Source organism: Capra hircus, chromosome 28, assembly GCF_001704415.2.
Source record: "Capra hircus breed San Clemente chromosome 28, ASM170441v1, whole genome shotgun sequence".
Classification (NCBI taxonomy): Eukaryota; Metazoa; Chordata; class Mammalia; order Artiodactyla; family Bovidae; genus Capra; species Capra hircus.
In genome coordinates this window covers 6,546,970-6,562,550 of record NC_030835.1, presented here as the reverse complement: position 1 = coordinate 6,562,550, position 15,581 = coordinate 6,546,970, and the positions used below count along the sequence as shown (strand labels likewise).

The following is a 15,581-nucleotide window of genomic DNA, read 5'->3' as shown; positions in this document are numbered from 1 at the left end:
AAGGCTGCGGGTGCCCTGCCCACTGGGAAACACCTCTGTCTCTGCTGCTCTATAAAGTTCCCAGGTGGCCCCAAGGGAGGACTTCTGCAGCGCAGCAGCCTCCCCAAGTCGTGAGGTTCCTGCCCCGCCACCATGAGGCTTCTAGTGCTCACCAGCCTGCTCTGCACCCTGCTTCTCTGCTTGTCCCTCTTCTCCGCAGAAGGTAGGACTCTCCCCTGTCCCCGCCCAGGGTGCCGGTCCCTGAGCAGGGATTCTCTGGTCTGGGATGGTGGGAATCAGGAAATGTTGGAGGGCAGGCAGTCCTGGGCCCTGAAAGACGGCACCCCTGAACCCATATGGCACCTCTATTCACAATAGCAGCACCAGAGGGAGGCTCAGGAGCCTTAAACCCCGCAATCTGTCCACAGCCCCAGCTCGCCGAACGCACACATACTAAGTAAAAGGAAGAGGCTTTGTGTCCGTGTGGTAAGCACACTGCTTCTACTGCACCTAATTCCTGCCTCACTGGAAGTTTTGGAGCCGCTCTAATACACATGAATAATGCAGTTTGTGTTGAATGAGTGAATAAATTGATTAGTAGACCATCTGGTCTGGACACCCCCAAATCTCATGCAGAGGGAACACCTGTGGCAGATGGGATGATAACGTGGTGGGGAGGCATGTTCATTTAGAACTGCGGCACACGGCCCTTGCACCTTTACAGATATGAGTATTTAGCTCTTCTGTCTTTCTCAATTCAGATTGCTGAATATTTTGAACTTTTTCTCTTGCCTAACCCTCTAAAAACTGCTTACTGTGGTTTTTTTTTTAAACAGTTATGGTTATTTTAACATTTATCTGAATTTGGGGATATAGAAATAAATACCAGGGTGAAAAACACCCATAATTTCATTACTCAAGAATGGCCATGTTCAACATTTTGTTTATTTCTTTTCAGTACGCTTACAAGCATCTTTGTAATGGATATCTCTCTGTATGTTCGATCTTATATCTGTTTTATTGATCATTGCATTATTATAGTCACCAAAAATATTTACAGTTGAAATCTGGAAGCATTTACACCAGAATGTCAACAGCAGCCATCTCTGCCTGAGCAGTAGGATTATCAAAAGTATTCACTTTCTAAAGTTTCTGCAATGAACATTGCCACATATACAACATGGAAAACAGTAATTAGAGTTCCTCAAAAACACAGCCGATAGCAACATGATTTATCAGACCTCTTCTGTCGGACATGTTAGAGATTGGCAATGCTACCTTAATGACAATTCAGCAAAGATGAATATCTTTCCTCATTAAGCTTCCTATCCTAAGAGTGTCTCTACCAGATTCCCCAAAATGGGGTTATTTAACTAATAATTTTAGGTATAACTTGCCACTACATGAATGTACTGTGATGAATTTACATGCTTAGATATCTTTGAGCTATTTTAAGTATACAGTAAAAAGCATGGTTCTACGTAAAACATTTCCTGTATTTCGGCTAATTTTCCTAGATTGCCGAGGGGAGAGAACTACTATGTCAAAGGGCGTAGACAATTCTTAAAAAAACATTTACTTTTTTAGTTTGGCTGCCCCAGGTCTTAGTTGCCACCTGCAAACTCTTAGCTGCAACATGAGGGATCTCACTGTTTGATCAGGGATGGAACCTGGGCCCCCGACATTAGCACCTGGGAGCACAGAATCTTAGTCACTGGACCACCAGCGCAGTCCCAAGGGCATAGATACTTCTGAGTGATGGTGCTGAACTGTTTCTTGGGCAGGAAGATGAGGAAGACATATTCTGAGGGCAGCGGATCTCCCCACATTGACTCTGTTATTTATGGAAAAGAGATAGCCTCAAGGCCCACTCTCCCTGGATCCTCCTATAGCCTGACCCATCCTGAGTTTTCCTGAATAAATATTCCCAAACCCTTGGCCTTGGGGGCTGAAGTTCTCTCCTGTCACTCCTGCATAGACCCTGTCCCCAGTGTCCCCAAGTGTGCTAAGGGAGGGACTCTGTTCCTGTGTCCCCTCTCAGGGAGAAGATACCCGAGGCATCATGCCAAGCCCAGAAAAGGCAAGCCCTGCTGTCCCCGAATTCCTGGCCCTGAACTGATGACCCAGAAAGGTAAGCACCGCACAACTGCCCAGGTGTGAGGAAAGGCTTTGAGGCCATGGGACAGGCTGTGTACGTGTCCCCTGCCCACCCGCCCTCCATTCCTGGCATCAGGCCCTTTTGTGGAGAAGCCGTGAGCAGACGTGAGCTTGGCCTCATGGATCTTTCTAATCTAGTGGGGGAACCTGACCTGCACCGCCCCCACCAAAAAAAAAAATGTCAACAGATTAATCACCTTGAACTGAATACATTCCCTCAAGAGAAAGAACAGGATGCAATTAGAAAATGGGATGGAGAAGGTCCTCATCCTGGGTGGGAGGCCTCAGAGGGGCCAACCTTTGCAAGACCCAAAAGAAGACCAAGGAACTGGCAGGAGGAGGTGGGAGGGGCGGCGCAGGAGGGGAAGCAGGAGGCATGAATACAGAGCAGGTGGGGAGTCGTGAGGTGCGCAGAGAAGCCATGAGCCGAGGCCGGGCTGGCCTGGTGAGGGAGCTGGCCCATGAGCTGGGTGACCAGAGGGGACGGGGCGCACAGGGCCAAGGCGTCCCGAGCGGCAGGCAGGCAGCACCCATCCCAGGCGGCAGGCTAGGGGTGCAGAGCTGGACTCCCTCCCAGGGTGAGGCCTCGAAGAGCAAGGCTGCCCTCTCCCACAAGGCCTGGGGGGCAGGGGGATTGAGGGGTGAGGGAGACAGGCCAACAGAAGGCTACAGGCACCCAGCTCCCAGTACTGGGGCACCAGGCCAGGGCAGGCTGATGCATGGGAGTTGCCTAACCCAGGATGCAAGGTTGGGACGGCTGAACCTTGGCTGGGCTTTGGGCCTGGGGCAGGCAGAGTCCCCGGGGGAAAAGCCAGCCAGGCCTGACACAAACCCAGGGTTCCTGTCCCCCATCCTGCACTTAGTCTCTGCAGCCTAAGGGAGGCCCCATCTCAGGGCTCTAAGGAGGCCCAGCTACGCTGACTCCTCTGGGGCCATGGCTCAGGGAGCCTGTGCCAGAACTGGAGCCTCCACACCCCTCCTGGTTCTCAAGAGTTCTGCGTGCCCAGGGGAGGCCTGGGTGTGAAGCAGAGGGAGGGGGGCAGGCTGCACGCCTCAGCCTCGGGCCACTTCTCTGGAGAAGCTGACAGCCCCCCTTTCCAGAGTGGCATCACATCCCACTGGGGCTGGGTAAAAATAACCGGTTCTCACACCCTGAACCCAAGTGTAAGGCCCCCACCCGGGCTGGCTGGCTGACTGCAGCCTGGCTCTCCCTGGAAGCTCCAGCCTGGCAGAGGAGGGCTGTTTCCCTGAGTCCCTCCCCACCGGGAGGCTAGGCCGGGCTCGGACCCTGCAGCGCCCTCCCCAGGATGCATTTGCTCTGGAGCACTTGTCAATGAAAGTAATTAATAAACAATCAAGAGTAAGAATAGAAAAGAGTTTTATGTGAGCCAAACTGAAGACTAGCCAGAAGCCTGCTTCCCAGTTGACTCTTGAGAAACTGCCCAAGAGAAGCAGAGTTTTCACTAGTTTCATATCTTGTCAGAATAAGACAATTAAACAAGTCAGTATCACATTTCTTCAAGATTCTTTTTTAGAAAAAAATAAAAAAACAGACCAACCTGTACACAGCAAATCAGGCCTTGGTACCTGCGAAGTGACTTTTATCATCAGAGGATTAACATTGGTGTCCTAGGAAGGGGAGCATTTAATCTACACTTTAAACATGGACATTCTTTACTTCTAGTCAATGTGCCCTTTTTAAAAAATATTCAAAGCAGATATACAATGTATGTTTGATAGGCACCCAAAGGCTATTTTATTTAGCATAAAATTCAGGTTAGCTCATGTTTGAGCCAGAATGACTTCCCACACCACTGTAAGCCCAGAATCCTAACCACTAAGCCACCAGGGAATTCCCTGTGAAAATGTTTCTTATTACAATAAAGAAAAGAGAAGTTGAAGATGCATGTGCATGCACGCACACATGATTCATAGGAAACACAGCAGGGTTCACTCCTTGTGCACAGCACAAGCACAGCTCTTTTTTTTTTTTTTTTTTAAGCCACACAATACTTCAGAATAATCTAAGTGTGCGGCTCCCATGCTGAGTCTGGATTTCTATCAGTGTACATAGCTTTTAAATTCCATTGCAGGGATCTGCAAGCAACTTAGAACAAGAAGGGCAAAGCAAGCATTTTTACTAGGTCCCTATCATGCAGTCTCGTTTAAATCCTTGGAACCATCCCAGGGCAGCATGGTCCATTTTAAAGATTTGAAACTCAGGCTCAGAAAGGTTATGAGGCAGAGCCAGAAACTTGTCTCTGTCCATCTCTTTCCATTGCAACAGCTGCCTCCTGCAGAGAAAGGAGTTTCCTTGTTATATTTATGAAGACACGCAGGTGCCTGAGGGAGACTTCAGACTTCCTGGAAGGGAAGCTCTGTCTGGGTTGGAATCTCAGCTCCAGCACCGGCTAGATATGTGTCCTTGAGCAGATCCTTCAGCTCTGCTAAGCCTCAGTCTTCTCCCCTGTGGATGGGTATAACAGTAGACTCTATGATCATAGTCTATTACCCCCTAGTCAGTGAGGTTGTGACTATAAAGCCAGGCATTGGTCTGGCGCCGGCTATCTGGTAAACTTGCTCTGCTCTGGCTACAGAGGAAATTTGAGCATGCCCAGGTGTAGTGGTTCCACCCATCCTCTGGGGCTGACCCCGCGGCTCACACAGCACTGTGGAATAAACAGCAGGGGCGCCGGGTGTGCCAGGCTCTGGGAATTTGGCCTCTGTACCCTGGTTCACTGACATAGGAGAGCCTGTGCACTGTCTGCTGAAAGAGAAAGTGGCCGAGGCTGCCTGGAGGATGTCCCTGAGCTGACATCACCAGCTGTGACACACAGGCCAGTATCGCCCACTGTCCAATCTAAGATGTCTTTCCGGAGCATGGCTTTGCCTAAGTGCTATGCTAGGCCCATGGCAGTGATATGAAGTGGCAAGCATGGGACTCTGGGTTAATTCTACAAAGCCATCATCAAAAATCAATGTGTTGAGTGGCCAGTTTGCTGAACTTACCACAATTGGTAAATTGTTTACCAATTTACTAAGAAAAAAGTGTGGGGGGGACTTTCTCTAAAGCATTTGAGAAGTTGGTAACCATCTATAAGGCAGCCTTGTTTTAAAGGAATGTTCAATTTGTTGGTTCTGTTGGGACTTGAGGGGTCTCAGCTTTAGGTGTGGTCAGACAGACAGCTGTCTAGGCCTCACCAGCCGGGAAAGTCTGTGACACTGAGCCTCTGTCAAGCTGCCCTCCTTCCACGGGTCCTGAGGCTGTCAGCGAGGGGACTCCTGGGGAGGGCTGGAGAGGCCTTGTGGGAGGGTCCTTGGTGCCTGTCCATCCTGCAGGCTTCTTAGGGCCTGAGAGCTCCATGCCACCTTCCCTGCTTTGAAGCCCCACAAAATGACTTGAACATTTTGGGAGACACTTGAACATAGTGGGAGACAGGGGCTGAAAGGGACACAGATATTCCTCCCCACCATGGGGTTGCCCCTGTCTTCAGAAAGGAGCCTAGCCTACAGAGACAAAGGTTATCCACTGAGGACTTGAGTGTGATGATGTGAGGGTTTGGCAACTTTGGAAGGTAGCAAGGTGGACACCGGGGCTCAGTGCAACAGATGCAGCAGATGGAGAGGCTACCCGTCCTGCCCAGTGGACCCATCAGAGGGGCTCAGATTAGCGGTCGTGTTCCTTGTAATTACACCTGTCAGCCACAGCTGCATGATAAAACACCTCCAGCTTCAGTGGCCCAAAACAATACATAGTTATCATTTGCTATGAGTCTTTAGGTCAACTGGACCGTTCTTCCAGTCTTTGACGGGCTCATTCATTTTTCCAAGGGTTTGGATAGGTACTTCTGCTGAGCCTAGCCAGGCTCTTTCACATGTCTGGGGGGGTCAGTGGGATGAAGCTAGGATGATCTCAGCTGAGTGACTAAACTCTCTTCTACAAGGTGTGGAAGAATCACCCTCTGACAGGCTAACTCAGGCTTGTTCACCTGGGGACTGCAGGGCTCCACCTACAGAGGGGAAATACCTCAGGCCTCTTTAGGCCTCAGAACTGGTCCGCTTTCATTTCCACTTCATTCTCTGGGCCAAAGCAAGTCAACAGACCAGATTCAAGGAGCAGGGAAATAGACCCCTTGTCATGATGGGAGAAGATGCAAAGTCACGTTGCAAAGGAAGGGTGGAGAACTCTATCCTCATTTGCACTCAGTTAACGACAGAGGATGAGATGGCTGGATGGCATCACTGACTCGATGGATGTGCGTCTGAGTGAACTCCGGGAGTTGGTGATGGACAGGGAGGCCTGGCGTGCTGCAATTCATGGGGTCACAAAGAGTCGGACACAACTGAGTGACTGAACTGAACTGAACCACTTTATTTATTGTAGGAACCAGAGAAGAGAGTTTTGGGGCTTGAGGGTGGAGACAGAGGGTAGAGGGGAAGCAGTGGTCAAGAAATCATGGTTCTCTGTCAGAAATGCTAGGAGAAAACTCTCACAATATGATATTAATAGAAAGGAGTAGTTAACACTGTATATTACTATGATTATCACTTTGGGAAGGCAAAAGCACTTTCAAATAGGAAGAAAAAGAAAATTACACCAATATTAGCACTTATTTATGATTAAGACATGGGAATAATTATGATAATTAAATTTATTTTTTGTATAGCGAGTAATTATATAGCAACTACTGCACAGCACTTACATCTGCTAACTCATTCAACCCTCACAATAGTGCAAAGAGTTAGACACTATTGCTACTCTTATTATTAGACAAGGCACCAAAGCACGGAGAATTTTAGTCAGCTGTTGAAGGTCACCCAGCTAGTAAGTAAGGGGTAGAGCTGGGCTTTGAATCCAAGTAACCTGGCTCCAGAGTCTATGCTCTTAACTAGCATACCACCTTGCATATAGTAATAATCCAGAAACTAAAACAGAAAAAATAATATTACCATAATTTAATAACCATCCTCATTCATATTTCCTTTTCTCATGCAAACATGTTTACCTAGCTTTATTTTTATTATACCTTTTTTTTTTAATTTTTAAAATTAACATTGCATTATATGCATTTTTCTTCAAGGTGCTGTGTCGTCTGCATAGTCACAGGGCTTTAGCACTGTTAAATATTTTTTTCATCATGATATACTATTTAGTAATTAACCATTTCTCTACCACAGGATATTCAGACTATTTCCAGAATTTTTTTCTGCTGCTAAAAACAAAACTATGAACACTAGCTTAATACATGCAGGTTTTTCTTTCTTTATGGATTATGCCTCCCACAAATGGGACTGGTTCATCAGAAGATGCAAACCAAGCTTTGAGACACACATTACCTGAGAGAGAGGAGATGGCTGAGAGTTCAAGGGTGAACCCTCTTACCACTACCATCAGAAACAGACCTTCCAAACCCCTCAATTTTAGTGGGCTCTGCTCTTGACAGAGACGGTTGAACAGATAAACTACCTTCCCTCCATCTTCTGCTAATAAATCAGATTTCTCCCCAATGGGATGGAAATAGCCTGGGCTGGTCATGTTTGCAATGAAAGACCCCCTCTGGGCATCCCAGGAAGAGGGTAAGATCTGACACTTGCTTTGGTTTTTTAAAAACAGATCTTCCTATCTAAAAGTTAATCTTAATTGTGTTTCTCCCTTTCCCCCACCTTGACTCTGCTTGCGTCTCTGCCTCTTGTCTGATCGTGCCTGTTCTTGCCTGCCCGCTGCTCCTTCCTAGGACACCACACGAGAAACTGCAGACCATGCAAGCTCAAGCCAAGGCCCCGCTTTTGGGTGGTTCCTGGGGCCCTCCCGCAGGTGTAGGGCTGCCGCAAGCAGGCACCACACATCTGAGGCCCGCACGCTTAATTCTTGAGGCACCCAGAAGCCTTTAGGTTCCCCCAGGTTGCTCCCCTCAAAGTTGGGACTGATGACAAAGCCTCTGCCCATGAACCTGAGCTTCCTTTCTTAAAGACACAGCATCTCTTGCCTACCGTGTTGGACTGTGCTCATGATTTTTTTAGAAAAGCCTGAACCAGAATCTTCTGAAAACCACAACATGGATTTGAAAGTCCAAGCTCTGGAATGCCTGTTTCTTGCTGTATGCTCTTGGGCAAGTAACTTAGTCCCTCTGGGCTCAGGCTGGCTTCAGAGACACAAACTCCAGTGAGAGAAGACATCCAAGGAAGGCACCAGCGAGCTTCTCTTACCCCTTTCAAGCCTCATGGTGGTGAGCTAGGGTGTTGGAGGGCTTCATCTCAGGCATCCTTGGCATAGTTCCAGAACTCCAGATCCTGGTATCAATCATCCGCCAACCTTCAGAGTCATTGTGAGCCAGGTCCAGCTGACCCAGCCTCAGTCTCCATCTAGCCCCTTGTGCACAGAGAGTCAAGACTCCATCGTGACCTGAAGAGCTACAAATCCAGACTTCCGAGCCTGCTAGAGTGAAGGGTAACAGGGACCCAAGAATGGCCAACCAGCAATGCGGCGGCTCAGCTGAACCGAGACACAACCACGCTCTTAACTGTCCCATATCCCATGGCCCCTGTAGGAACCCCTGCCTGATTTTCTGATGTGAATCTGCTGTAAAGAGCATGCAATGAAACAAATTGTAAATAAATAAACAAAACACATGGCGCATGGTTGTTTGAGAAAACCGGAGGTAGGACCTTTGGTAGGAACTTGGGCTTCCCTGGTAGCTCAGATGGTAAAGAATCTGCCTGCAATGTGGGAGACCTGGGTTCAACCCCTGGAGGGGGGTTGATCCCCTGGAGGAGGGCACTGCAACTCACTCCAGTCTTCTTGCCTGGAGAATTCCATTAACAGAGGAACCTGGCGGGCTACAGTCCGTGGGATCACAAAGAGTCAGACACGACGAAGCACAGCACCGCACAGGAGGCAGGATCTGAGACACAGCTGTCTGCTGCAGGAGACCCACTCCCTGAGGCCTCTCCTGCAGGCAGCACCTTCATCACAGCACAATCTAACCATGAAAGGGGGCAGGGGGGTGGGGAGTGAGGAACAGTGACGGGAGCAGGGGTCTCGGTTTGACACACCAGCACTCCCCAGGATTTTCATGTGATCTGGTCAAGTCAGTTCCCGTTTCTGTAAAATGCAGAGTCCAGGACCTATTCAGGGAAGCTAACGTGAGGCCCCAACAAGTAGACAGATGTAAAGTGCCCACAAGGGGCCTGGCACAAACAGAGGAGCTTGGTTCCAGAAAGCCCCTGCCTTCCCTGCCCCCATCCTGGAGGGAATGTTTATGCCCAAGTGAACACACAACTGTGGAGAGGAGGCTCAGAGGGAACAGATGGCCCTTGTCTAAGAGGCTTATCCTCCAATAAATTTCCTTCTAATCTGCTTCTCCCGGCAAGGTGAGAAACCCCTCCCTACGTCATCCCACAGCTGTCTGAGAATGCCAGACCCACCAGGTGTGAGGCTGATGAGCAGAGGTTCCCTGGCACCCGGCAGTGGGGACAGTGGTCCCAGGGCAAGCCCGGGGTCCTCACCTTGTCCTAGGCCAGACCTTTCTTTTCCTGCCAGAAACTTCACTTGCGAGCTCATCCACTCACTCACTCAGCCACCCATCCCTGGGGTAGGTAATGGTCAGAATGTGCTAGTTCCAGGGCTCAGAAACGAGCAGGTTCAGTCCTTGAGGGCTGAGAACCCTTCACTGCTCTGCACAGTTGTGAGGTAAGACCAGAGGACTGGGCTCAGGAGTGGACATGAAAAGAGGAAGAGCCGATGCTTGTGCTGATTCTGGGAGCGTTCTAGCTGGAGAAGAAATGGATGTGAGTGTGTGTGTGTGTGTGTGTGTGTGTGTGTGTGTGTGTGTGTGTGCAGGGCTAAGGCTTGAGTGTTTGAGAGGAATCCAGCAACTGGACAGCAAGATGGGGAACAATGGGGGGGTTTCATCTGGGACCATAGGAGCACCCGCAAGTTACCAGGTGTCTAGAGCTTGCCTGAGGACAATGGAGCGGGAGAAAACGCAGGTGGGAAGAACCATTAGGAGAGAAGGATGAGGCAGAACTAAGGCAGAGCAGCGGAGGAAGGTACAGAAGCGAGGGACTTGAGGCACTGAGTGGACAGGGAGAGTCTTATGAATAACGCTATTCAAGGCTCTCAGGGGACCTCCCTGGTGGTCCAGTGGTTAAGATTCCATGCTTCTAATGCAGGGGGTGTGTGTTCGATCCCTGCTCAGGGAACTAAGATCCCACATGCCACAGGCATGGCCAAAAAAGTTGGGGGATGGGAGATTGGGGACCTAAGAGGATACAAAGAAAACCAGACATCTGGAAGTGACTTTGCATTACAGAACTGGGATTCTGCTATCTCCTTAATGATCCCCTTGAAGAATCTTAACATATTGGCAGGTGACAGTAGTGTCACTAGAGAAAGTGTGCCATCTCCATGGCAACGGAAGGGGCCCACATGCCCTGACTGGGTAGGGCCCCACTGCAACTGACAAGGCACTGGTTTCTCAGACAGACTTGGGCTCAAAGGATGACTCTGTCATGCGACATCAGGAAGTTCAGACGACCTCTCAGAGTCTCAGGTTCCGCATCTGGAAATGAGGCTAAGACTGCCTATCAGGGGCCCATGAGGGAGAGGAAATCAGGAAGGAAAGACTGTCTGGCTCTGAAACAGTAGCCTCATTTGCTTCCACTAAACTGAACGCATCCAGGACTCTCCACCTCTCCACCTCCACTCAAGACTAGGTCCTCCAGGACCAATTCCATCCCCGGCTATGGCAGAACTTCCTGTTGGAAACCACACACACTTTAGAGCCCTGCGTCCCACTCACTCTGCTGATTCACCTGAGCTTATCTCTGAGCAGACTGTCCAGGCTGAACCACTTTCTGGAGTCCCGGCTGGTTAATGTTCACGCTGGGCCCCACATGTGACTCCCCTGACTGTGCAGCCGCTTGCCCAGTCATGGAAGCATCATAAAACTCCTAGAATCTGGGTGTGTCTAGGATACAGTCTGGTCTCCCAAGTGGTGGCTGGACCTTGCCTGTTTACAAGCAGTCTAGTAACGTGTGGCCAGCTTCAGGGGCAGGCTTGTTATCAACAGCTCCATCTCTGCGTGAGGTCTTTGGCCTATCTTCTGGTTAATCTGTCCAATTGCCCTGCCCCTCAGGATTTGCAAAGTATGAGCCAGAGAGTAGAAGTTATCAAATTACAAGCTGTCAGAACTGAAAAGTTCCTTACGCGCATAAAAATGCAACTCTTTCACTTGTTCAACTCAGGGCTTACGTGTGCTCTGGATATGGGTGCTTATACATGTGCAGTAGTCCCCTACAGCCTTTCCCTCACCTGGGTCACACTTCTCCACGTCCCGCCTGGCTCAGCAGGCGTTTCACTGTATCCCCTTTGGCTACTCCACTCTACCAGTTTATGGATGGATGGAGGGGGTGGAGCATTTCAAAGGCCTGCAGAGTGTCAGCTGTTGAGCAGCACCAGGAACCAAGACTCAAAATCCTCTCAAGTGTCTGTTCATTGATTCAGGTACTCAGTCATCATTCACCCAGTCAACAGCTGCTCACTGAGGACCTCCCGAGGGACAGGTCCTGTGTGGACACTAAAGCAACCTATGCATGAATGATTCATGGCACCCTGGGGGAGACCCCAAAGCAGACAGATTCCACACCGGATTCTTTTAAGGCCCCTGTCAAGGTCCTAAAGAGGGACCAGTTCTGTCTGGGGGCAGAAGCATGCCAGGGGGAAAAAAAAAAGCTTTCTGGAGGATAAGACATTCTTGGGAGTGTCCCTACCCAGGCTCAGCCATGTGGCAGGCTGCAAGAACAATGGAGACTGCGATAAGGTGAAAACAGGTGGCGTCAGGGCTGGAGCTTCTGCCCACCTGTGTGGATGCCACAGTGATCAAGAGCCAGCATTACAACACAGGATCCCAGCCAGTGGGTACTAGTTCCAGCTAGATGGGGAAATAGGGGGCAGCCCCAGATTCCTGCCCCGTAGAGAAGGAAATGGCAACCCACTCCAGTACTGTTGCCTAGAGAATGCCCTGGATGGAGGAGCCTGGTACAGGCTGCAGTCCATGGGGTTGCAAAGAGTTGGACTCGACTGAGCGACTTCACTTTCACTTTCACTTTCTTTCCAGATTCCTGCAGAGTCTCTCAGTTAGGGGAACAAGTCAGGCACTAGACAGGTAAGAAAAGGAATGCCGTCTCCATGTCAGAGGAAACTGAGGCAGCCACTCTATACCTGGACTGGACACAGCAAGGGGACAGAGGGTGGCCACATTTCACAGCAAATAATGTCCAGAACTCCTCAGCCCTGCAGAACCTCCTGCTGTAGGAAGCAACTCCCCAGTTTCAGCCAGCTGAGTACACCTGGTCCAGACCTGTAGAGGACTGTCCTCAGGACTTCACCTGAGCTGAGACGGGCGGAGCCTCACAGTCATGTTCAAAGAGGGTTCATCCCTGCCTCTATGTCTTCATCCTCAGGACCAAATCCTACCTTGGACCACAGCTTCCCGGTCATGACCGGTCATTTCGTAGGAACTCAGCAACTGGACAGAAGAGCTCAGGATGCCAAGTACCAAGGGCAGATGTCTGTGTCTAGATGGTCTCGTCCCAGACAGCTGGGGTAGTAGCAGGGTGCTGGAGACCTACCCTTCCCCCTTCCAGAGCAGGGTCATTAGGAAGATGAGCCTGGAAGCAGGCATCTGCTTTTCCCCACAGCCTCAACACCAGAAGCTGGAAGAACTTTTTAGCCAACATCTCCTGGTACACGTGTGCACATATGACCTGGGCATGCATGTGTACACGAGGAGACATGAGTGATGCACATATGTGTGCACAAATGGGACTAGAACTCACATGTGTTTGGGGGCAGCTGTGTGAATTTGTGTGAGTACGGAGGAAGGCACTCAGATCAGATATGAGCAAAGAGGTCATAAGAGCCTAAACTGGCATATTGGCAGATGGCGCTAGAACACACATGCGTGCCCAGGCTGGCAGCTGGCACTCAAATTCCCACTAACTAACAGCTGGACCAGCTGTTGTACATCCACCTGAGGAAGAGCTCTTGGAACCTGGCCTAGAGATGACTGATGAGATATTTCACAGCAGGTGCTGTGGCGGGAGGCCCAGAGGAGAGGGAGCATGTCGCCCCGCATGGGGTGATGGGCGTGTAGAGGACAAGGCAATGAGTGTACCAAGACTGCCCAGGGTATTGGGGTGAGGGCCATGCCACCTGCCTCAGGGCAGGTGGGACCTTCCTTCCCAGCTATGAGCAACTGAGCTCTCCAGGCAGTTTCCAGACCCTCGGTACCACAACATCAAGATCAGAGTCCAGGGTGAGAATCTCCATCAAGAGCTGCTGTTTTCCTTGGTTCTTGGGCACTTTGTTTGAGGACTGGGACCAGCCTAGAGTGACAAACTCTTTCCAGTCTACCTTAAATCTTACTGGTTCTAGCACTGAAAATCCCATATCCCTGGAAATCCCTTCAGTCCCAGGCAAACCAGGCTGCTAGTCACTCTAGCAGATCTAAACAGGTACAACTGAAGGGGGACAGTCTTTTTAAGAAAAAGAATATAAACTATAAATACAAAGTTGGGCTATGGAAGGACCAAGTGTGAGCAAGGGGCTCAAGAACTGAAGCGTCAGGAGCTTCATGGTGATTGTCCTCTGCCATGGAAAGAGTTTCAACTATTTTTGCAACCAGGCTAAATTGGGCATGAATCCACACTCTTTCTCCCACTGGCTGAGTGAGCCTGGGCAAGTGACTTACCCTCCCTGAGCTTTAACTTATTCCCATTTGAAAGCAGGGACACTCACACCACACACACACACAGCATGTGACGTATTCCTCTGTCCCTCTCTAGTACAAGTCTGTTGACCGGCATTGTCCCGGCATTTTGTAACACAAAAGTTGCAGAAATATCTGTGCAATTTAAAGTGCATCTTTTCAGCAGACTCACAGAATAAACTAGTAGTTTATACAGAATAAACTAGTAGTTACCAGTGGGGAAAGAGGAGGGGGTAGGCAATGTAGCGGCAGGAAATTAAGAGGTACAAATTATTAGATACAAAATATTGTACAACATAAGGAATATAGCCAATATCTTATAATAACCATAAATAACTTTAAAAATTGTGACTCACTATATTGTTCACCTATCAGTTCAGTTCAGTCGCTCAGTCGTGTCTGACTCTTTGCAACCCCATGAACTGCAGCACACCAGGCTTCCCTGTGCATTGCCAGCTCCCAGAATTTATTAAACTCGTGTCCATTGAGTCGGTGATGCCATCCAACCATCTCATCCTCTGTCTTCCCCTTCTCCTCCTGCCTTCAATTTTTCCCAGCATCAGGGTCTTTTCCAGTGAGTCAGTTCTTCTCATCAGGTGGCCGAAGTATTGGAGTTTCAGCTTCAGCATCAGTCCTTCCAATGAATATTCAGGACTGATTTTCTTCAGGATGGACCGGTTGGAGCTCCTTACAGTCCAAGGGACTCTCAAGAATTTTCTCCACACAGTTCAAGAGCATAAATTCTGCGGTGCTCAGCTTTCTTTATAGTCCAACTCTTACATCCATACACGACCACTGGAAAAACCATTGCTTTGACTAGATGTACCTTTGTTGGCAAAGTAATGTCTCTGCTTTTTAATATGCCGTCTAGGTTGGTCATAACTTTTCTTCCAAGGAGTAAGCATCTTTAAATTTCATGGCTGCAATCACCATCTGCAGTGACTTTGGAGCCCCCCAAAATTAAATCTCCCACTGTTTCTAGTGTTTCCCTGTCTATTTGCCATGAAGTGATGGAACCAGATGCCATGATCTTAGTTTTCTGAATGTGGAGCTTTAAGCCAACTTTTTCACTCTCCTCTTTCACTTTCATCAACAGGCTCTTCAGTTCTTCTTCACTTTCTGCCATAAGGGTGGTGTCATCTCACATCTGAGGTTATTGATATTTCTCCCAGCAATCTTGATTCCAGCTTGTGCTTCATCCAGCCCAGCATTTCTCATGATGTACTCTGCTGCTGCTGCTGCTAAGCTGCTTCACTCATGTCCAACTCTGTGCGACCCCATAGATGGCAGCCCACCAGGCTCCCCCGTCCCTGGGATTCTCCAGGCAAGAACACTAGAGTGGGTTGCCATTTCCTTCTCCAACGCATGAAAGTGAAAAGTGAAAGTGAAGTCACTCAGTCATCTCTGACGCTTAGCAACTCCATGGACTGCACCCTACCAGGCTCCTCCATCCATGGGATTTTCCAGGCAAGAGTACTGGAGTGGGGTGCCACTGCCTTCTCCGATGTACTCTGCATATAAGTTAAATAAGCAGAGTGACAATACACAGCCTTGATGTACTCCTTTCCCTGTTTGTAATCAGTACACCTATACCTTATATAATATTGTACATCAACTATATGTCAATAAAATAAAAATTACTGTAATAACTTTACAAAAAATAAATAAAGTGCA

The 15,581-nt window shown here is 49.1% G+C and overlaps 1 protein-coding gene across 1 annotated transcript; it reads left to right on the top strand.

Moving 5' to 3' along the window:
* On the top strand, window positions 23-8,766 carry C28H10orf99 (chromosome 28 C10orf99 homolog). The gene is made up of 3 exons (XM_005699304.3): window positions 23-202; window positions 2,021-2,110; window positions 7,872-8,766. The coding sequence occupies exons 1-3, from the start codon at window positions 133-135 to the stop codon at window positions 7,955-7,957; spliced, it is 246 nt and encodes an 81-aa protein (XP_005699361.1). The 5' UTR covers window positions 23-132; the 3' UTR covers window positions 7,958-8,766.